Below are 23890 nucleotides of genomic sequence, written 5' to 3' on the forward strand. Positions count from 1 at the left end.
GTCTCATAATTCAAATCTAGACTTACTTAGAAGTTTTAATGCTACAATAATTACAAGTGGAAAGGCAACCTAAATTTGCTATTCTTAATGTTAAAAGAGCAGTAGTGGTGGAAAAATAGCATTTCCTTAAAATGCAATTAGTTATTCCTTTACAGAAATATGGTGCTTCTACCATAAAAACCGTCTCATTAAAGATAAGACTGCTTTCAGCAGACAATGGTAGGATGAGATATATGTTGGTAGTTAAGCACACGAGTTTTACTGGCTTGGCTTGCTACTCATTATGTAACCATGGTCAAGACACAATCTCTCTCTAAGTCTCAATTTCTTTTTTTTTTTTTTTTTTTTTTTATTTATTTATTTATTTATTTTCCCCCCAAAGCCCCAGTAGATAGTCGTATGTCATAGCTGCACATCCTTCTAGTTGCTGTATGTGGGACGCCGCCTCAGCATGGCCGGAGAAGCGGTGCGTTGGTGCGCGCCCGGGATCCGAACCCAGGCCGCCAGCAGCGGAGCGCGCGCACTTAACCGCTAAGCCACGGGGCCGGCCCCTCTAAGTCTCAATTTCTTCATGATAAGATGGAGATAATATTGGTGAACTTACACTTCCTAAGGTTGTTGGGAGGTTTAAAGAAGATGAAGTTCTATAAAATGCTTAACATAGTACCTGCCAAAAAGAAACCCTAGCAACCAATCAATAAATACTATTATTATGCTATGAAGGGAACTATTTTGCTCCTCTTCCAAAGGATGCATGACTGACAAAGGAATCGAGACAAGCTATAGGCTATCTCCACAAAACCTCCTTTACTGTCCTTCAGCAGTATTCTAACCATTAAAACAAGAAGAGGGTAGCAAGGCATTCTCAGGGGCAGGCAGAGAGCAAAACTGGCAGCAGCCAGCAATTCTGTCTTCCTTGACCCTCTGAAATGCAAGCATGTGGTGTGGGGGTCTGAAAGAGAGAGGAGGGGTTCACTTAAGCAGCCATGAATCTCTTAATTATTAAACAAAATTATTAAAACTAAACAAAAATTAAACTAAACTAGAATGGCCTTGGCTCTGCAAGATTTTTTATTTTATGAAGTGTCTAATATTTTGAAGTATAAAACAAATGTTGGAGGTGGAGAGAGTAAAAGACTAACCTTAGAACAAACAAAATCAACTAATGTAGCTTCTTCTTCACCTATGTATTCTATGATTTTCTTATTAATCCATGGTCTAATTCGCCGTTCCATCAATATCTGCAAAATAAAGCATGATTACTAAATTAAACAGCTTTTTATTACATTTAGTAAATAAAAGTCTATAACTTCATCATTTTTCTTAAGACTAAAATATAGTATGATCATTCACAAGTTGAACTAAGACAGATATGTATCAAGAAACAATTATTTGCTTCTAATTTATGAAAACTTTGAGTACCACCAAGAATTTCCCCAATAATCTACTAAACTCCTTGGCCATGCAAGATTGAAGCCACATTATCATCTCTATTTGTCATTAACAGAATCAACTGAGTTTGTATGCTATATTCAAAACCACTTCCAATAAAATGATGAAATAAAATTTGCTACTCACAGAATCCACAATAGACCAATCCAGAGGATAAGCAAAGAGCTCAGGTTTGGCTGTAGGGATTTTCTCAATGAGACTCTTAATGTGTTTGCGCTTTTCTTCAGTGTTTACAGTGCCTTTGGCAGCGTTTTTATCATCTTCACCATAATCCAAGGGAACCAGTTTCCTTTTTCGGGGCACATCATCACTGTCTTCATCCTCAAATTTGTTAAAGACACTATCTACGGGGAGTTTCTTTCTCTTCACAGAATTAGGTTGACCAGGACTATTGGAAGCACCTATAGTAAAAATACCACATTAGCATGGTAACTTTCAAATGTTACATTTTGAAACCCTCCATCCCTCAAAAGCAGTGCAAAATTTACTTCCACAAATCTCAGAGAAAGATCCCAACTGTAAAAAATAACTCACTACTCACAAGTGCTAGAAAACTTAACTTTTCACTTCTTCTCAGAACTCGAGGCAGCTGCAGATATAGGAGCACTAGTAGAACTATGAAAACAGTCATGAGCTAGAAAGGCATTTTTAAGTATTTTTCTATCTACCTACCAAGCAGCGCATATTTATTTTTTCCTTAAGGCAAAATTGAAGTATTTGTGGGGTGCGGAGGGGATACAGGAAAGAAGGAAGGAAGGAAATGCTAACATACCTAGTTTAAGACTTAGTCCTATTTTTGGCCTATGCTCTTCAGGTTGTTGTTGATCTGGCGAATTTTCGTGAGGAATAATAATACCACAGGGAGACTCATCCCCAGGAGTGTTGGGGGTTGCATTGCCACTGGCAGAGGAAACAGATGGGGCAGAACTAATGGGCCTCAGAGTTGGTTTGAGGCAGGGCTTTTGCTCTGGCTCTTCCTCCTCTTCGATGGGTTCCTCTCGTTTTTCTTCCTTTTCTTGCTTTTCTTCTTCCTCTTCCTCCGATTCTGGTTCTTGCTTTATTTGTGGTTGTCTGCGCCTCTCAGCCTCTTGTTCCATCTAAAACCAAAAGATAATCTGATTAACTTCAGCAGATCACAACCATACTCAATAAACCCAGCTTTCTGTTTTACTTCATCTTTCATAAAATTTCCATTTTTCTTTTTTATTAGGAATAACAAAATACCGCCTGCTTCTACAACCAAAAAGCTGAGTACATCTGTAGAGTATATTAGGTACTCTGCAAAACGTTTTTTCATATTTTATATATTACCATTCTTCAGTGGCCTGTATAAACTCTAAGAGATAACAAAGGTAAATACATAACAGTTAGCTAATTCAAAATGAAAAACAATGTTTTCATATAATTTTTTTTTATCTTAGAAAAATATAGACAACACATTAAGAGGCAACTCATATGCTCAGCTTGGTCATACATCATTTGTTCTTTCTAGGTAATGGCTGAGGGTGGCAGTCACTTTCGTATTCACAAACAATAGGGAAAGGAAGATTTAGAGGCGAAAAGGGGAATTTTGGAGTCAAAGTCCTATATCAAAATGAATACTCTTCCTGAAATTATGAAAGATAATAAAAAAATAATCATCACAAGAGCATCACGAAAACTTGGATGAATAGATTGGTAATTTTTCTGAGCATGAAACAAAAACAGAAAAGCAAAAATAGAAATGTCTTCTGAACTACATAAAAATTCAAAATCTGTGCATGACATAACACCATCTAATTATCAATTCACAAAGGAAGTATAATGACCATTAAACAATCTGTAAGACATTCAAACCCACTGGTAGTCAGAGAATTAAAAAATAAAAATATCCCAGGGCCAGCCTGGTGGCGCAGCAGGTAAGTTCGCACACTCTGCTTAGGCAGCCCAGGGTTTGCTGGTTCGGATCCTGGGCATGGACCCACGCACCACTCATCAAGCCACGCTGAGGCGGCGTCCCACATAGAGCAACCAGAAGAATGTACAGCTATGACATACAACTATCTACTGGGGCTCTGGGGAGAACAAAGGAGGAAGACTGGCAACAGACGTTAGCTCAGAGCGATCTTCCCCGCCCTCCTAAAAAATACCCCCAACCTAAATGTTACAACGGTAAAGATTTAAAAGACTGACAATTTGCCGTGATGGTGAAGGTATGAAAAAAGACATAATGGCTATCAACTGGTAAAATTCTGGGTGGATGACTATACTCGATTTAAAAGCATATTAGAGGGCCAGCCCCGTGGCTTAGCGGCTAGGTGCACGTGCTCTGCTACCGGAGGCCCGGGTTCGGATCCCAGGTGCGCACCGACGCACCGCTTCTCTGGCCATGCTGAGGCCGCGTCCCACATACAGCAACTAGAAGGACGTGCAACTATGACGTACAACTATCTACCGGGGCTTTGGGGAACACAAAAAGGAGGAGGATTGGCAATAGAGGTTAGCTCAGAGCCAGTCTTTCTCAGCAAAAAAAAAAAGAGGAGGATTAGCATGGATATTAGCTCAGGGCTGATCTTCCTCACAAAAAAGAAAATAAAATAAAAAATAAAAATAAAAGCACGTTAGAAAACAGCATGTAAATTATAATTCTACTTATAAAACTTATGTGTGAGGAGGGTAAATGTATACCTGTGTGATGACATTTAAAAAATAACCATACATTTATAATGATTATAACCAGCTGATAAGAAATCAGATAGTTTTTAATTTCTTCATTATTGTGTCATGTTGTCCAAACTTTCTATTTACTCATGTAAACACTTTATCAACAGAAAAAAAAAAACACTACTTTCATTTTGAAAAATAAAAGGGACATGTAAGAAGACACGGTTTCTATTAACAGCATATAACAGATTTTTAAAAAGTTGATGCATAAAGTACTGTAAGATTTATGATATACTAAGAACTAAAACCATTCCTAAAATGACACACTATTTTTAAAAGCAAGAATGGGGTATGCCATGTCCTATGACACAGTACTTTCCTCTTTTAAATGACAAGCTGTTCATGAAAACAGCTTGAATTTATTTTGGAAATAAAATATTCAGGGTGCCAGTGAGAGGAGGAACTCTAACCACAAGTTATTAAGTGTCAGAGCACGACAAGTTTCTAGCAAAGTTTCATTAAAAAAGATATTCATTTAACTTAAGTAATACTTCACAGAAATAAAGGAATAAGACACCTGGATGTTTAGAACAATTAAAGTTGTAAATCAACTAATACTGATGATCTGTGTAATAAAATCAAGAAAAAGTACTAATATTCTCAAAAAAAAATACCAAGATGGATGGAGCATAAAGTGCATTTCCCTTATAAACTAAACTCTATCACAGTTGGCTTGCTTAAGATGACAAGATAATCTTAAAAGAAGGTTGTTAGGGATGTTGGAGTATCTCACCCTCTGGAGTTCTGCGTCTGGATCCGGGTGCCCTTCTGCCAGAAGGCGCTGCCTGATCTCCTCTAGCTCTTCCTTCTCTCTCTTCCTATCCCGTTCATCCGCTTCCATTTCCTTTTCCCTATCACGCAACCTCTTCTGAAGAGCACTTCCTCTGCAAAAGTAAATCATAACAGGCCTTATTTAATACTTAGAGCATCAACATTATTACACATCATGTCTCCAAAAGCACTTTCTTTCAATACTAAAAGCTGCATGCTAAGAGACTGAAGACTGTCCTCAGGTTCTGTATCTGTGCGACACCCAAGACAGAGTGCTCTCTACATGTTAATGTTTAATAAGTAAGCATTGTCTTGCATTTATCACCATGCCTCATTCTTATCTTATTCTAAGTAAGTGTCTAGAACAAGTAGAAAAGTAGCTTTCAGAGGGGAAAAAAAAGCTCTCATTTTGTGCCTATTCCACAGAGAAACCCCAACACATAATTTGTGTTTTCTTGGATACCAAGTTTTGAAAAATTAATACAAAGAGTAGCAATACCACTAAGAATAGCTCTGTATCTTCAATTTAAATCAGTTCTTCCCCTTGTGGAAAAAATCCCAGAATGAAGGTGTGCAGAAATAACAGAAAGCAGAGGTTCTATCTAGTAGTTTATTATATCGCAGAGTGTTGAAATTATGTAGTTATTTTATGAATCAATAATTTTATTGATTTTTTTGAATTTTCTAAAAAGGCAAATCCTTAGCATTCTTTCAATTTAAGTTGCTAATTTCAATGTTTTAATTATTTTGGCTACAGTGTATTATATATTAAATGCCTTCACTATATGCCTGGATCATGTCAGGCACATGAGATAAAAAAAACTCAAAACATTGTCCATATCCTCAAGAAATTATAGTTTGGAGTGGAGGGAAAACAAAACAACTTTACCATACTGCCATAAGCGCTAGAATGAGAGTAGCTTAGAAACACCACATGGGAACAAAGAGATGAGAGAAGGCAGGCTTCATAACTCTCACTTCACAATATATCAGTTGGGTGGGGGATGGGGATGGGGGTTGGGGGTGTTCAGACTGCTATGTAGCACTACTGAAATCCTTGAAGACGAAAATTTCTAGACCACCATTATAAAGATTAGTTAAAACTTGCTATAAAAATTGGACCTCTTTAAAACACATGAAGAAAAATTAATTTGTTATACCATTAGGGACATTCCCCCCAAAAAGATGCATAGAATTGTTAATCTTTTTCCAACAACTCTTCTCCCACCTCCCCCACACCCCAAAAACAGCATATCAACTGAGGGGGTGATTACAAGATGGAATGTGAAGATTTCTTCCTCTCTTATTCCACTAAGTCAATGTGCACTCTCTGGTAGATAAGGGAAAATACAGCTAATAAAAAGCTGAAAGTATGAGTTCATAAAGCAAGGCTTCTTTACCTGTAATATTTGGGATCATCTCTATCATCATCATAATCTTCTAAGAATTCTTTTAATCGTTTGGCTTCTTTTGCCTTTGTGGAAATGAAGGAGAAAGTGTGCAAAAATAACATAAAAGTCATTTAGATTAGCCCCTCCCCCTTTCTTGGGAACCAATTTTTCTTATCCATATTGCTTGAACTTTATAATTCTCACATACTTCATATATTAAATATAAATAACATTAGATATTTTTTATCTTTTACTCATAAAACAGGCCAGACTTAGGACTTACCTGTGAAATGAAAACCACATATAGTATGCTACCATAAATTTTCTCTCTGAATATAATCTTCCAAGTACAGTAATTATTTTCTAATGAAACCTGAGCACACCAAGAAACAAATCTGAAAGTGATCTTACTGAATCTGTTAAGTGGACAAAAATATTATACATTTCATTTGTAGGTAGATGATGCTATAAGAAGTAGTTTTTATGAACTGCAGGATTAAAAATTTAAATCATGTTCATGCATCAATCTATAGGTAATGCCTACCTATCTTTGAGTACACAAACCATGAAAATACATGAATCTCTTACTCCTATTTTTAGAATTTCAAATACAACTATTTAATAGCAGTCATATCTAACGATTATATAAATAACACATAACAGTAAATCTATATTTATAATCTAAATCTCTATTATATCAACTATTATAACTATGTACAAAGCAGATAATGGTAGGTTTCTGACTTTAGTAAAATTTTAACATATTTCATCTAATTCAAATGCTACCTCTCCGTAAAGACTTCCCCAATCTAATCATCTATCCATGACCAACTCCTCGCCCCAGAATTAGTTGTTCTTTTCTATACTCCCAAAATACTGTGAACACACCTTTATCATACCTTAAAACACTCACACATGAGCTACAGTAATGACTTTATCTCCCAGACAATACTACCCACTTGTTTCAAAGTTAGAAGCATTAGTTAGTCTTGTATGCCCAGTACCTAGCACAAGGCTGGTATATAATGTATACTCAAAATCTGTCAAATGAATGAAAGCTGTCAGGTAGCAATGACAATACTTACAAACATCTAAACAAAACACAGGAAGGCCCATAAGGTATACACTAAAATATAAGTTACCACTCTTGAGGAGTAGAAACTTGCACTTTTTACATCACATACTTCTGTTACTTGAACTTTTTTTTTTTGCTGAGGAAGATTTGCCTTCAGCTAACATCCACTGCCAATCTTCCTCTTTTTTTGTAGGTGAGCCACCGCCAAAGCATGGCCACTGATAAACGAGTGGTGTAGGTCAGCGCCCAGGAACTGAACCCAGGCCACGGAAGCAAAGCGTGCCAAACTGAACCACTAGGACACTGGAACTGGCCCTACTTGAACATTTTTATAATGAGCAAGTAACTGCTTTTATAACTGGATGTTTTTTAAAATTCCCAAATAAAAAATAACTAATAGGAAATTTTTCTCTAGAAAGACAGGTTTCTGATTTGCTTGTAAGAAGCAGAATCACTTCAAATCTAAATGTTGCTGATGGCAAACATTTCTTCAAATAATTATGTCTCTTACTATATCATTCTCTTACTATTTTCTAACCTATGGATGAAAAAAATTCTAGAATGGGAGCCACAATCCATGGAAATTAAAATTATTTTAAATAATATGATGTTAGAGGACCTACTATCTGGAAAACCCATACTATCTATCTAATTGCTGCATGCACCCTTTTGGTTACTTACAAAAATTCCCTCTATGTCTCATGTTCAAAAGCTATTTGAAGAAGATTCCTAACTTCAGTGAAGCTTTTAGAAGAATAATCTCCAAACTGGAGATAAACAAACTTTCATGAAATTCTGGCAAAGACAGAACACATGGAACATACTACTGAAGCAAATACTATGATAAAATAATCTTTTTGTCATTTTACTTAGTAACAACCTATGCCAATTGCTTCACTTACGTTTATCAAACACTGTAAACGCAAAAACTAAGATTCATTTTTATGATTATCATGTAGTTAAAAGAAAGGATAATACAGTAATGTAAAGTAACATTATAATTCATAAATGTTACATACAGAAGACAATAATTTTGATCTATAAAAGCAGGTCTTCTCATGACACTATTTCCTTCATCTATATGTACTACACCAACACAGAACAATATCAAAGCCTCTTCAAATTCAAAAATGTTGCATATTCTTAACGAATGTTCTATAAATTCTCATTTTTACACATTACTCTAAGACAGATTTACTTTGACAGTATGCTAAAAGATAATTTTGTTTACAGGCAGCAAAAATGTGAGAGATAGGAGGAAAAAAGATTCTGGTGTACTAAATTGTCTCAAGGTTACTTGAAATATATAAAAATTATATTAAACTGGGAGCTTGTACATTTAAATTACAAAATTACTTCTAGTTAACAGTAAAGATTTGATCTGATTTTTCCCTGAAAAATCACTTATTTTTAACCTAGAATATTACCATCTCTCTTCTTCTTTCTTCTTCTCGTTCAGCCTCTTTCTCATACTCCCGGGTTTTCTTCCGTTCTCTGATTTCCCAATTCTTAAGGCGCTAAAAAAGAAATTGTCAAAGCTTTATAAACGTATACAAACGGTTCTAAAATTTTCGGTTCTAAAATTTTTGATTAACATATTAAGTACCAAGCTTTAAGAATAAAAGCATTTCCTTAATTTACCTCTTGATAAGCAGCTTCTTTCTCTCGGAGTTTCCTTTCAAGTTTTCTTCGTTCATATGCATCTTCTTCATCCTCTTCTCGGTCCCGCTTCTTGTCTTTCTCTCTCTCTCGCTCCCGTTCCCTTTCTCGCTCTCTCTCTCGCTCCCGTTCTCTTTCTCGTTCCCGTTCTCTCTCTCTCTCTCTTTCTCGCTCCCGTTCCCTTTCACGATCTCTACTCTTTTCTCTACGTAAGAAAAAGATTAAAAAAATCTGTCAGTCTCCTTTCTGTTTTCTTTTAAAAACCAAGGGATGGGCCGGCCCTGTGGCTTGGTGGTTAAGTGTGCGCGCTGCGATGCTGGTGGCCCGGGTTCAGATCCCGGGTGCGCATCGAGGCACCACTTCTCCGTTCATCCTGAGGCCGAGTCCCACATACAGCCACTAGAAGGATGTGCAGCTACGACACACAACTATCCACTGGGGCTTTGGGGGGAAAAATAAAATAAATAAAAAAAATCTTAAAAACCAAGGGAAAGGAGGACAACATATATTATGAAATAATACACAAACTCACAAGCCAGAATTTAGCATTTGATTTCTGCACAATTGTAAACTCATCTATGTTCAAAAGAAAGACACAGAATATAATTCTAGCCCAAAACTCTGAATTGCATTCTAAATTCAATGTTAATGCTTACAGGTATCTCAGAAAACAAACAAAAAAGCTTGGATATAAGAAATATAAAGGGCTGATGAACATGTTAAAAGATAATCTACTTCATTAGCGATCAAAGAATAAAGGTGTTGGCACAGGTGCGGAAAAAGAGCATTTTGGCATGTTGCGTAAATTAGAACTATATATCAACAATGAAAATTTCTCAAATACTTAATTCAGAGTGATAAAATCAGATTGCAGAATATATGTAGTTACGCCACGAATCTAATTAAATAAATATACATATACGCATTTGAAACAATATACTCTTTTTATAATTTTATTTATTTATTTTTTCCCCCAAAGCCCCAGTAGATAGTTGTATGTCATAGCTGCACATCCTTCTAGTTGCTGTATGTGGGACGCGGCCTCAGCATGGCCGGAGAAGCGGTGCGTCAGTGTGCGCCTGGGATCCGAACCCGGGCCGCCAGCAGCGGAGTGCGCGCACTTAACCACTAAGCCACGGGGCCCGCCCTGAAACAATATACTCTTTATGGATTCATATCTGTAGTAAAAGTATAAAAACTCTGATTTTATACATGTCAAATTCTCAATAATGATTATTTAAGAGGATAATGGTTATTCCAGGGAAGGAAGGAAGGGAAGAATTTTAATGCCCACTAAAGATTAAGAGCACTGAATTTCCAGTTTCTACAGTTGGTGCACTGACCTAAAGTAGACCTCCCTTCGGCTACAATCAGGTAGAAAACCTTCAATACAGAAAACGTATATTTGAAATCTAGCTTGAAAAAAAAAGGGTAAGCTTTCCTCTTTCCCCCTCCTACTACTCTCTCCCTTCTCCAGTTCCTTCCTTTGTTCATTTTTGCTCCCCCTCATTCCTAAAGAATTTGAGATGATTCATCAAATGAATTCAATATAATTAAGAAAAATTTAATGGGCCAGCCCCGTGGCTTAGCAGTTAAGTGCGTGCACTCCGCTGCTGGCGGCCCGGGTTCGGATCCCGGGCGCGCACCAACGCACCGCTTCTCCAGCCATGCCGAGGCCGTGTCCCACATACAGCAACTAGAAGGATGTGCAACTATGACATACAACTATCTACTGGGGCTTTGGAGGCGGGGGGAGAAAAATTTAAGAATAAAACAAAACAGGGGATGGCCTAGTGGCATAGTGGTTAAGTTCCTGTGCTCTGCTTTGGTGGCCTGGGGTTCGCAGGTTCAGATTCCGGGCGCAGACCTACACACCACTCAGCAAGCCATGCCGTGGCAGGTGTCTCACATATAAAGTAGAGGAAGATGGGCACAGATGTTAGCCCAGGGCCAATCTTCCTCAGCAAAAAGAGGAGGATTGGCAACAGATGTTAGCTCAGAGCTAATCTTCCTCACCAAAGAAAAAAAAAAAAGAATAAAACAAAACATAAACAAGGTGAACTTACTAGGAGCCATAAATAGAGAGCAAATTTAGAGGCTAGGCGGAGAGTTGTAGCCGTCCAGTGGGCTATAAGGCCAAATAAAGAGACCAGGGGCTAAAAGCAGTGATGCTACAGCTATTTCCCAGTACAAGGGACCTCAATGAAACAGTGACTAGAAAAAATGCCCACTGACCCAAGGAGACAACAGGACATCACGTCAGCCCAGAACACTGGGAGGACAGCTGGTGTGTTCTGGGTCTGTGTAAAACTGGCTTCGCAAAGAAAGAAACTAACCCTAACGTTGAAAATCGTTACTTTAACCAATGCTTGGCATGTGTGTGAGACAGCAAGCCAGGCATGCTCTGTGCTAAGGAAGTTCTCTCATCACATAGATGCAAATGATCCTAGAGAGTACTAACCTGCAGTTCTACTAAAGCTATCAGGAAAACAGTAACTTCTGTCAAGCCTTACCTTGATCGGCTCCGATCCTTATTCCGATCTGAGCTCCTTTCTCGATCGCGGTCCCGATCTCTCTCTCGATCCCGGTCTCGATCTCTCTCTTTTGTCCGGTCACGATCCCTATCCCGTTCTCGTTCCCGCTCCCGTTCCTTCTCCTTTTCTCGTTCACGTTCTCTTTCCCTTTCTCGTTCCCGTTCTCGCCTTTCTCGTTCCCTTTCACGCTCCCTCTCTCTTTCTCTCCGTTCTTTCTCAATTTCCTGTCTTTCTTTTTCCTTTTTGCCTTTCTCTTCTTCCAGTTTCTAGAAACCAATAAAAGTACTTTTAGAGTTAACTCTGTAGCTCTAGTATTCAGATTTTTCCCTGCGCAATGCCCAATACTGGGAACAAAAAACACCAAACCACCTGTACTTTAATATTAAATACTTGTGGTTTTACTTGACAAATTAAACTGAAGCAATCACAAGACTAGATAGATTTCGTGCAAAATCATACACTCTACACAGACCAGGAATCTCCAATCTTGGATGCTGGGAGACTGTGTCAAGTGTGGCTGGCCAATAACTAAAATAACCATGAGGAATGTGGTGGCTGATAATAATTTCTAGAAATACAATCACTTGGCTAAAATGCAATTCTTCCCATTACGAATTTCTGTAAATCAGCAGGATTACTGAATACTAATTATAACCCCAGACTTCCCATTATCTAAAGGTTACTAGTTGAGGCTTTTAAAGGGGAGGTGGGGGAGGAGAGTCAAGTCATGGTAATGCAACTAAATAACCTTCTGCACTCTGGTTTGCCCACCCTCCAAAAGACAAGCTGAATTCAGCCAAGATCTGCCCTACTATTTATGGAAACATTTACTCCCACCATTACAAGATGGACAGCCCACCAAATACAAAAAGTTTGAAAATCACTCACTTAAAGCATAAATGTATATAACTGTAATATTTTCATTTAACTTAATTTTAAAAGCAACATATTTATACCCATTATTCCTATAAGACAATAAAAATATATCAACAGTGATAAATCCATCCTTGGAACGAACGATTGTATATTAACTTACAGATGCTGTGCTAGGACATGGATCGCCAACACTGGATTAACCTTGCCTACAAGCTATGTTTCTGGGAGGAAGAGCAAGTACATGGTTCACAAATAAACCAAATAACAAAGGCAGACCAAGTTTGTACCCTGACAAGATTACCAGTGTACCACACGGTTTCTACACAAACTCAGAAAGAAAATACCCCAAACAGGAAAAACAAAACACATTTATCCCTTTGGTTTCATGTTTAGTGTCACCGAAACGAAATTTAAACTCCAACAATAAAATGTGCATTTTTTTCTTTTCTCAGTCATGTAAAGCATTTAAAACAACTTTAAAAAGCAATCTTACCTGTTACACTCTTTTTCTCTTGCTCATGGATCAGAGAACTGATAGAGGATTATGAAAGAAAAGCTAATGCAGGAAAAATCAATATATTCAGCTGCTGTGCCAATCTATATCAAAGTAGAATGTAGGCAAAGCCAATACTGAATACATTGAAATTACAAAGGTAAGAGAAAAGAAAAGGTAGAAAGACAGAAACTGAAAGCTATTTAAAGGGGCAAATTCTAATTTCTGAAACAGTTCTAATGGAATATAAAAATTTATATTGTAAAATGAGGTTAGACTACATAAAACTTACCTCTGTGTCATACACTTATAAAATAAATTTGTTTATTTCTGAGATAATCGATACTTACAGATTATTTTAGCTGTTCTAACAATAATTTCTTTTGTAGAATTCCTCTATTTTTGTACTCTTACTTATTGACTTCACTGCTTACTTCTTCGCTGTAGAGTTCCACTTATGTAAATAATAATTTGTTTCAGAACTCATTTCCAAACTTAATTAAATGAAAAGTGAGTGAATCTGGTCCACATTAAATGCATTTCTAAAAGATTATATATACAGTAAACAGATACACACACACATATATTTTAAGACAAAGACTCGAGAAAGAGGAAATGAAGCGAGTCTCAAAAGATACAAGAAAGTAATGAAATAATGAAGAGGAAAGGACAGAAAAAAAATCATAAATCTTACCTTATTCTCTCTTCAGACTCGTCCGTGCTGTAAATGGACGCCCCCTGCCACGCTGATACCCTGACAGTCTGTGGTTATTTAATAAACTCATACCAAAACATGCAAAGGTTCACTGAGCTCATTTTTTATTACTGGAGTTTCAAACATCCCCTTTAACCATACCACCCAATAAAAATAACTTTTTCTTTTTCATTTTGATTTTTCATTAAAGCACATTTTAGAAATTCAAAACCTCCCCCCTACCCCATGAGGTTAAGTCTAAGGCTGTCAAACACCTGACAGCTTATCAAACTCTGAAGCAAATATCTTTTGAAATAATTTTTTTAAAACGCAATTTCCTCATACTTTACCAATGATATGACAGGCTTTAACAAATAACAACAAAAAGGGGGTAAACCACACACACAACTGTATACCACTTTCAAGCTTACTCAGATCCTGAATTTGAGGATTGAACCTAACCAAAGTATTCCTCTAAAATGACTTCCCCCAGACTACCTTTTGAACTCTCAAAATTAATTTGGGAGAACTACATTGTGCTTTTAGACATTTAACTCCTGAAAAAGCACTGTGTATGTGAGCTAGAGCTGGACATCTGGATGAGTGTTCAGCAGCATTGATTCAATGGCATTAATTGTCAACTTGGGGTTTTGAAAGTATTAAGAAAAAATAAGACTGAATAAAACACAAAATGAACACTTAACATTTCACTGTTAAACGTCACTCAGTCTTATGAGTAACAAACAGTAACATCTTATTATCTCTATCAAAATACATTTCATGCAGTGTTTGCACTTCACCGTCTGTAAGCATCACCTTCAACACCAGCGAACATTCACAGATGCACTGTCATTGAGAGAAGCTTTCAATAGGCAAAACTCGTGAGTGGGATTTACTATGCACAAATACCCATTTCCAAGCCAGTTACCCCTTTGCATATTTTTCTGAGGGGGCATCCATAAATATAATAAAAAACAGAAGCTCATACTTACATCCTATTCCTTGTTACTTTCCAAGCTGAGAGTTTCATCTTGCATTAGTCACCATATGATCTCTATCATAATGGTGGGGGTCAATGAATAGATTAGCTTTATGGGAATTTACAGTTCTTCCATGCATCTAAAATTTGGTAAGTCTGGTAACCACTGACCTACTTTTTAAAATCTCCCCCTCTCAACTTACATCTATACAAATATAAATCTTAAATTTTAATCTCAGCTCTAAAGAAAAGGTTTTCCTAAGATTAAGTTAAATAACTGTCCCCAGAAATACACTACAGTGTATGTTATCCTGCTGCCCCCATGAATCTAGTTTAAATCTGACCTTGATGTTTATGTTGAAATCTAAGAATAATATTAACTTTTATTCATATTAAAGTGAGATGACTGCATAGTTAGTAAATGAAAAAACCAAGTACAATGTCAAGAACCACTTTAATATGGTATTGGTCTTCTGCTGTTTCTTTGTTTCTATCTAAATATCAATTAAACCTATAAAAAGCAATTAAAATTATATTCTAATGTAAGGTTGATTTTTTTTCTTTTTGTCTGTTTGCTCTGGATTCTGTAAAAAGTCTAGATTGGTATCAAGCAAAAAAACAAGAATACTACCTTGTGCGTGTCTCTGAATTTGCTGATCTCTCGGGATATCAGGTCTCTTTTGTCTTCTTCCATTTCTATAGCATTTATATCCTCCTAAAAGACAAGGGGGACAGAAGAGAATGCATAAAGATCAATCCACATCAATACAAAGAGATAAAAATTAAAGGTTAGATATTTTGTAGAGGTCTTAATAAAAGATAGGATTAAATAAATAAATAGAACTTCTAGAGTAACAAATCTAATGATCAAGTAGTGAAAAATCAGATGGACAAGAATCATAAAACTGGCAATTAGCAGTAAACATAGTTTCTGTCAAAGCCTACAATATAAACAAACCTTAGTGATGAGTGGATAAGGGATCAATGGGGCCACTGGAAATCTGCGGAAAATCTGCGGAAAAATCCAAAGATTTTTTAAAAAAAAAAAAACAACAAACAAGAGTTCATATTACTCTGCAAAACAATGCTATGTTTACACTGCAAGCAATGCTAGATTTCTGTGACAGTTTCTTGATTTCAAATTACTTAATAATAAAAAAAAATTTCACTACTCTCTATAACCCCTACCATTACACACCACCTTCTCTCCCTCCAACCCCCTCAACAAATGGAAGGAGAGTCTCATACTAGCAGGGCTTTTTCCTTGATCCCTTCCAAGACATACGAAACAATCACAACACCAAAATTTACCTATAATTCCTGCCATAGAGCAGGATTTCTTCGATCCTCTCCTCCCAACCCATATCAAACAAATATGTCTAGTTCTTTTCTCCTTTCTCATTAATGAGGAAAGATGAAGAACAAACTCTACGGGCCTCAATTACCCTATACCTGACTGACTCTACCAATTACCATTCCGAATGACTCGCCCTTCACTGGACACCTTTTTACGACCACACGAGGAAGAACAAGTCAAGTAATAAAAAAGTATTTGGCCACAGAGAAAATTGAAGATGGCCTAATAAGGCAATGAAATTCAAAATAATACGAACCGTAACTACTCCTTGATACTAAATCACAATATATATGTTTCATAGTACTTTTTCATGGCATATACAATGCATGCATATAACATACTTTCAATATTTTTAAAGAAATCCCCAAACTTCTTTAAATTTATCAAAAAGAACTAAGTATAAGAAAACCAAATATGTTCTTTCAACCTGGACTCCCCACTGTTCAATTAGCTTAGGCTGACAAAGAGTGGTGGTAATATAATACACTGGGGAGGAGTATTTCATCTTGTGCTGCTCTTTCATAGTCCTCCAGTTAGAAGTTCAACAGCATTACTGTCCATGGAGGGAAATGAGATGTGGTTTATAAGCAAGGCAGCTAAAAATTAAAGAATGGGTGAAAATCCTCAGTGAACAAGACCTGGTATCCTGTCTGGAGCAGGGACAGAACAACAATTACGGAGTAAGGCAAACAAGGCCAACCCCTTCATGGCAAAAGAAAACTAAAAACACAAAAATCTGGGCCAGCCTGGTGGGATAGTGGTTAAGTTAGCATGCTCCGCTTCAGCGGCCTGGGGTTTGCAGGTTCAGATCCCAGGTGCAGACCTATGCACTGCTCATCAAGCCATGCTGTGGCGGTGACCCACATACCAAATAGAGGAAGACAGGCACAGACGTTAGCTCAGGGCTTATCCTCCTCAAGCAAAAAGAGGAGGATTGGCAACAGATGTTAGCTTAGTGCCAATCTTCCTCACAAAAAAAAAAAAAATCTTACTTTACCTCTTAATATCAGTTACTACTTCATCACTCAAGTTTTTTTCTTCTCTTACTTAATTTGAATCCAAAGATAAGCACAAGCTTCCATGCCAGTGCATTTCAAACATACAAAACAGGAATGTTTTGGTAAAAATATCAGGAAGTTAGTTAGTGAAAGACAGTCAAATTAGGCTTAACAGTATATTGTTATAAATGCTAGTCCTTCTGTTTTCCCTTCAAAAGTTGAAATGTAATGAAAGCACAAAAGTGACACCATAAAAAGTAAATTGTAGAAATGACTGTTGCCAGAAATCAGTAACACATACGTCCTCCTTCTTCTCCTTCTTCTTCTTCCTGGGGTGAGAGTCTGATTCTTGTGAAGGGGCATTGAGCTCGCTGGAGTATTCACGTATTAAAACTTCAATGGCCCCTTTGATCATCTGATCTCTTCTCTTTGTTTCTTCATCTAAGGCTTCTTCGTCATCATTAGCGACAGTTTCTGGCCTGGCATTCTTAAAAGAAAAACAAACAACAACAAAGCAAATTCAGGGTAGAAAGGGGGAAAATCAAACAAAGAAAATGAAAATCATGCTAAAACAAAGAGTTAATACACAAACAAACGTTTTTTCCAAAACATCTTGATGTGGTTTTATTCTTAACTTCACAAAACTAAACTCCTTTTACCAACTTTGTTTCTTCCTTAGACACTGGTCCTTTATCATTTTCTTTTCCTTTCTTCCCTTGATAGCTAATATTCTGGCCCCTAACCAGCTACAGAAAAATTAAATCACAGGACTAGCATACTACACAACACATTTGCAAAGCTTTCAGTTTTTCAGATTGTCTTGCTCAATACTTGCACAGACTAATGATGTTCACTAAATAACTCACAACAATTGAAAATTTAATTATGTGAAAAAAGCAAAATAATTTTATGTACACTGTGATAGCCACCATTTATTTTTATTTATTTATTTTTTGTGTGTGTGAGGAGATCAGCCCTGTGCTAACATCTGCCAATCCTCCTCTTTTTTTGCTGAGGAAGACTGGCCCTGGGCTAACATCTGTGCCCATCTTCCTCCACTTTATATGGGACGCTGCCACAGCATGGCTTGTCAAGCAGTGCATCGGTGTGCGCCCGGGATCCGAACCGGCGAACCCCGGGCCGCCGCAGCAGAGCGCAGGCACTTAACCGCTTGCGCCACCGGGCCGGCCCCAAGACGTCATTTAAAATAAGTATGTGTTAAGTTAAACATATAAAAAACACTAGACAGCTATATACAACAAAATGCAAGCATCAGATAGGTTGAAATGATGGCTTCTTTTTTCCCCTCTGCTGTCTATAGTTTTTATAATGTGGGAATACCACTTATAAAAATCTTAAACACTAAGAAAGAATCAACTCAAAAAACATTGCACAAATCTTTCTCCCCATGACTTGCACATGTAACATTATAAAAAATAAAAACACAAAATTCACGTTGTAATGCTTCTCACAAATAAGTAACTGACTATTTGTAGGACTTTATTATTTTTTAAAACAAGTCTAGATTAATTGTGTCGATGTGAAAAAAAAAATTACTGGCTTCTAATGTGCTACTAGTCTTCTTCTATCTTAGTTTTATTTTAAGGCCCTTGGGTAAGGAATTAATCCAGTTGAGCCACAAAATTTAGAGAATGACCTCAAAACTTTGGATAATTTCTAGTTACTCTCCTCTCTTTTAAAACTTAGGAAGGTGGAAAAGTATAACAAAGAAGCAACAAGATAAATATAAAGGTCTATGTGTACAAAAACTTTTGTAATTAAAACTATATATACACACATAGCCCAAAGCATTTATCAATTTACTTGGTAAACATATACTGTGCACATTTTCAGATACAAAGAAAAACCACGTTCTTCTGCATAAATGCTGGCTCCTGGTCACAATGCATGCAACTCAGTCCAGGGTAAGTTTCATGCCTTGTGGCTACTCCTTAATATAACTTAGTGGTGATTTCATAACTCAACCACGAGCATTGTGAAAGCTATCTGCAACGGATACTTATCCAACAAGCATTCATTTTTTAAATTAATTTAAAGTAATTAAGAATTTTAAATTCTTAAGAGCCTACTGAGTGGGCAAGATATTACGCTAGATGGCAAAAAATTCAAAATTGAAAAAACAACCTTGCCCTTAAGCATTTAACAATATAGGATAAGAGATTATGATACAGATAACTTCAACGTAAGTCATTATGTGGTATTGCACAACAAACCACTCTGAGTTTCTTACTTTCTAAAACCTCCCTCTTCATCCAATCTTTTTTTTTTTAACTTATTTATTTATTTATTTATTTATTTTTCCCCCAAAACCCCAGTAGATAGTTGTATGTCATAGCTGCACATCCTTCTAGGTGCTGTATGTGGGACTCGGCCTCAGCACGGCCAGAGAAGCAATGTGTTGGTGCACGCCCAGGATCCGACCCCGGCCCCCAGCAGTGGAGCACGCGCACTTAACCGCTAAGCCACGGGGCCAGCCCTTCATCCAATCTTCTTATACCCAACTTTCAACTTGGCATCTTGGAAAAGAGCTTTACCAAAGGACTGTAATTAAGTTGTTAAAATTATTTACCAACAATATTGTAAACTATAATTGTGGTGTTGTGTTCCTTTCTTACTTTAATAATATATCACAATAAGATCTTTACGCAACTTGCACTAAAATTCCTTCAGTGAATACTCTGCTTCTCCACAGGTTTTAAATGAAAGAATTAACCCGCCAGGAACTTGTCACTAAAACTGTCAGTCCTGAAACACATATGGCTATTTCAACCCTAACTCGCAGCAGTTGAGACCTAAATTCTTTATTATGAAAATACACTTTATGAGAGAGCAACTAGTCTCCCTTTAGCATTCTCCCTACATTCTAAATTCCCTTCCACGAACCCTCTACACATCTCCACACTTGTCTAAGTATAATGATAGAAGTTGGGTTAATAAATCCAAAGGCCTACTCACCTAAAAATACCCACAGCCCCTAAATTCCCTACCACCACCATCCTACATCAAAATTTAAATATTACTACAGCTGGTCTTACCTAAATTAGAAATAAAGCATTTGGAGTGAACTAATTCACACTACCTTGCGAATAACTATTGCCCCTTGATCTATAGAGAAAATGCACATTTTTAGAAGGAAAGCTTATTAGCTCAAATCTCTTAACTGACTGTTCATGTAAGAAAAACAAAAATAACTAGATATATCATGGAAGGAAAAGTTATTTTTGGTTTCAACTTAAGCTCTACCTCTGGGTCCTTGACCATAAACAATTTCCTGAGTTTCAGTTTCTGCTTCCTCTTTAGCAACAGCACATTCGACAACACTGGGCAACAAAAGGTAAAGGGTTTAGCAGTACAAGAGGATCACAGAAATCAACTGAATATCTGAGATGTTTATGTGGCCCACCTATTTGGCTCTTTTCAGAGGAATTAAAAGCTTCAATAGTAAAGCTACTGGTTGTAAAGCTGAAAGACAGCTCTTCTAGGCTCACTCTTGGGCACTGACTTCTAGAACTCAAAATAAGGACTTCTTTGGGAACTTAAGCAAACACAGAGCTCTTTCTTCTGAGAAAACGTAGATTCAACCAGACTAATTTCCAGGCAAAGATATGAAGATGTTCCAGAATCTGTCCTCAATTAAAATGTAATGCAAGTGGCTCTTTCCAGAGATTATCTGTACTTCCAACACTTGTCAGAATTCATTCTTGAACGTATGGTCAACACCTACTACTTGTGACAATCAAGCAGATAATCTCTACTCCTATACTGCTATTACTGAACAGCAAGAAACCAAGAGGACACAGACTAGGATCAGCACGGCTACCTCAAATGAAATACTCTTAATAAAGTATATTCAAATACTCAAAAAAGTTGCCTCTACAAATTCTGCAAAATCTAAATAAAAACTTTCAAATGAGCTGTTAGACAGGAACATAATTCCTCTAAAAATTCTGGATCAGGAAAAATATCTCTCTCTCTTTCTAGACAAACTCATGTGGTTTTTTTTAGTCAAGAGAACTCTACAATTCTCCTGTTTTCTCTTCTGCCTGAGAGTCAGGAAAATGCCTGACTAAAGTAACATACAAGTTGCTCAATGTTTCATTCTCATATCATCCACCGTAAATCATTGTTTTCTAAATTGCTCCAACAAATCAACAACGAAAGAGAAAGAACAAGTACCCTGTCATATTTTATCTTGAAAAATCATGACAAATCTGTAATCTACTCCACAACATAGTTATATTTATCTGAAAAAAAATTTTTTATCTAGAGTTGCTCAACTTTTTCCTTTTATCAATATTGCTGAATAAAACTGACATTCCAGGAAAATATGCTATATTTGTCCTGTGACTTCAAGTACCTCTGGGCACCAAGCCAAGTACACCCAGAAGTCATGTCTGTTAATTTGAATTCCATTTTATTTGAAATAATTGTTCTGTTTTATTGGAGGTGGCTTCAATTCCATTCCTGAAGATATAAACAGATTAAATTGTGGTTCCTCTTGCTATAGGTGATTACATATTAAAGTCACACAATTGTGGGGGCCGGCCCGGTGGCACAGCGGTTAAGTGTGCGTGCTCCGCTGTGGCAGCCCGGGGTTCAGATCCTGGGCGTGCACTGACACACCGCTTGTCAGGCCATGCTGTGGCGGCCTCCCATATAAAGTGGAGGAAGATGGGCACGGATGTTAGCCCAGGGCCAGTCTTCCTCAGCAAAAAGAGGACTGGCATGGATGTTAGCTCAGGGCTGATCTTCCTCACAAAAAAAACAAAGTCACACAATTGTGCATTTCCTTATTTATATATAGTGAAGTGATTTACCTCATGTTCAGAGCACACCACTTGCAAAGGCTACAAATTAAACTACCTCACAAGCTAATGATTAAACACAGTAAAACGAGTCCCAGGGAATTCTACAACAGACTTCGAAGACATTGAATCCATGCTTTATTTTTAAATAAGAATTTAGTTATCAGAGCAAAGAAAACCTGAAAAGTCTCACTGCAGTTGGTTTTAAGGTTTTAGTGATGTGACAGGCAACAGAGATGATTTGAGATAATTTATACTCTAGAGAAACTGTATTTTATTATTTCCTTATAAAGCTAAGTAAGGACAGTAAGATTATCAAGTGAGCAATATAACTGTAATCGTTATTCAATAAATGTTCATTCCATTCTTGCCATGGGCAAGACATTGTCTTAGGTTCTATGGAGGTATAAGACGACGAGACAGTCTGTGAACTTACTGCCCTTTCTATCCTGCAATTAGAGAATGGGGGAGGATATGGGAATGAAACAGGGTACAAGGGGCTGTGAGAAATGGAGAGACACAAACAATATATACTACATAGCAGTAAAAAAAACCGCTTTATATGGGAAGAGAGAATTTAACCCTGCCTGAGAGGAATCAAGGGTAGGATTGATGAAGGCTATATGAATCAAGTAACATCTTAATTATAACTATATGCATAGAATTTCAACAGGGAACCTGGGTGGGCAACAGGGACATGAGATGCTAGTACAGCACAAAGGAAGTCTGTAGGGTTACATGACTGACACATGGAGGGGGATTGATGGGGGAAGCTAGAAAGGTAGACTGGAGCAAACTTCTTGAATGCCATGCTAAGAATATGGGCCTTACACTGTAAGAAATTCAAAATTATACTTATCTTTTAGAAATATAGGCAGTACTGTAACAAAAGAGAGGAAACTAAATGCAAAGAATCAGTTAAAACATGATTAAAAATCTGAAGAGGGGCCAGCCAGGTGGCGTAGTAGTTAAGTTCGCACGCTCTGCTTCGGCAGCCCAGGGATCACAGGTTCGGATCCTAGGCGCAGACCTAAGCACCATTTATCAAGCCAGGCTGTGGAAGGCAGCCCACATATAAAGTAGAGCGAGATGGGCATGGATGTTAGCCCAGGGCCAGTCTTCATCAGCAAAAAGAGCAGGATTGGCAACGGATGTTAGCTCAGGGCTAAACTTCCTCACCAAAAAAAGAAAAAGAAAAAAAAATCTGAAGATAGACGTGAAAAAAAGCTGTTTACAAAACAATACTTAGAATTCAATCCTTTATGAAAGAAAAACAAATTTACATATTCCAATTAAAACTATTCATCCACACAGAGAAAAATGTCTGGAAGAATATGCAACAAAAACATCTAAAGTGGTTATTAATAGTGATAAGATTACAGGTGGCACTTAATTTCTTTATAGTTTGCTTTATTTTATGAGTTTTTTTTTTTATAAAGAACATACAATGTTTTTGTAAAGGGGGGAAGGTGGAACCAATAAAGCTATTTCTATTTTGAATGATAATGAAAGACTGAAGAACACAAAAAGGTTATTTTGTTTTTGTAGAGACAGGAAGGTAATAATAAATCTATTTTGGATCCATTCAGCTTGAGGTGCCAAAAGGAACTAGAAGAGAAAACAAGGAAATACATACTCGGGTTTTAGCTATTTTTTGCTTTGTTGAGAGGGAGTAATAATGCATATATTATAACACAATATACAAAAATTCCCTTTACTTTACCTTCACTTAATATAACCACCCACCTGAGGAAAGTAGTAAGACTTATTCTCATTCATTTTAGAATCTGTGTACTTCTAAAAGAAAGGGCAACTAATAAAAATTGTGTAGGTTGAAACATATTTTGTACTTACTTACAAAGCTGCCTTATTGAATTAGCTCTGTTTGGAATAGTTTGTACCAGTGTTTTCTCTGGCAAGTTAACCTTGTCCAGCCTCCCTTACTACTTTCATCCCAACCTGGAACAAGCAAATCAACAGTCATCCACCCACTATGGGTAGATAAAAGACTTAAGATAACTATAAACTATATAAACACCCTCCTGCATTTTAGCCACATTTAAGCACATATGATGATGATCT

The 23890-nt window shown here is 37.0% G+C and overlaps 1 protein-coding gene across 3 annotated transcripts in view; it reads right to left on the reverse strand.

Annotated features, from left to right (window-relative positions):
- Window positions 1-23890, reverse strand: part of RBM25 (RNA binding motif protein 25) — a 54707-nt gene that overhangs the window by 8527 nt on the left and 22290 nt on the right. For all 3 annotated transcript variants that reach the window (XM_004426321.3, XM_087448271.1, XM_087448272.1), the window contains 11 exons: window positions 17284-17469; window positions 15586-15639; window positions 15259-15342; window positions 11565-11851; window positions 9034-9256; window positions 8820-8909; window positions 6327-6400; window positions 4889-5039; window positions 2225-2549; window positions 1579-1853; window positions 1143-1241 (listed from right to left, as the gene is read on the reverse strand). In XM_004426321.3, coding sequence (XP_004426378.1) covers window positions 1143-1241; window positions 1579-1853; window positions 2225-2549; window positions 4889-5039; window positions 6327-6400; window positions 8820-8909; window positions 9034-9256; window positions 11565-11851; window positions 15259-15342; window positions 15586-15639; window positions 17284-17469 — 1848 coding nt within the window. The remainder of the gene's footprint in view (window positions 1-1142; window positions 1242-1578; window positions 1854-2224; window positions 2550-4888; window positions 5040-6326; window positions 6401-8819; window positions 8910-9033; window positions 9257-11564; window positions 11852-15258; window positions 15343-15585; window positions 15640-17283; window positions 17470-23890) is intronic.

Source organism: Ceratotherium simum, chromosome 24, assembly GCF_057802395.1.
Source record: "Ceratotherium simum simum isolate JZ-2026a chromosome 24, ASM5780239v1, whole genome shotgun sequence".
NCBI classification, from domain to species: Eukaryota; Metazoa; Chordata; class Mammalia; order Perissodactyla; family Rhinocerotidae; genus Ceratotherium; species Ceratotherium simum.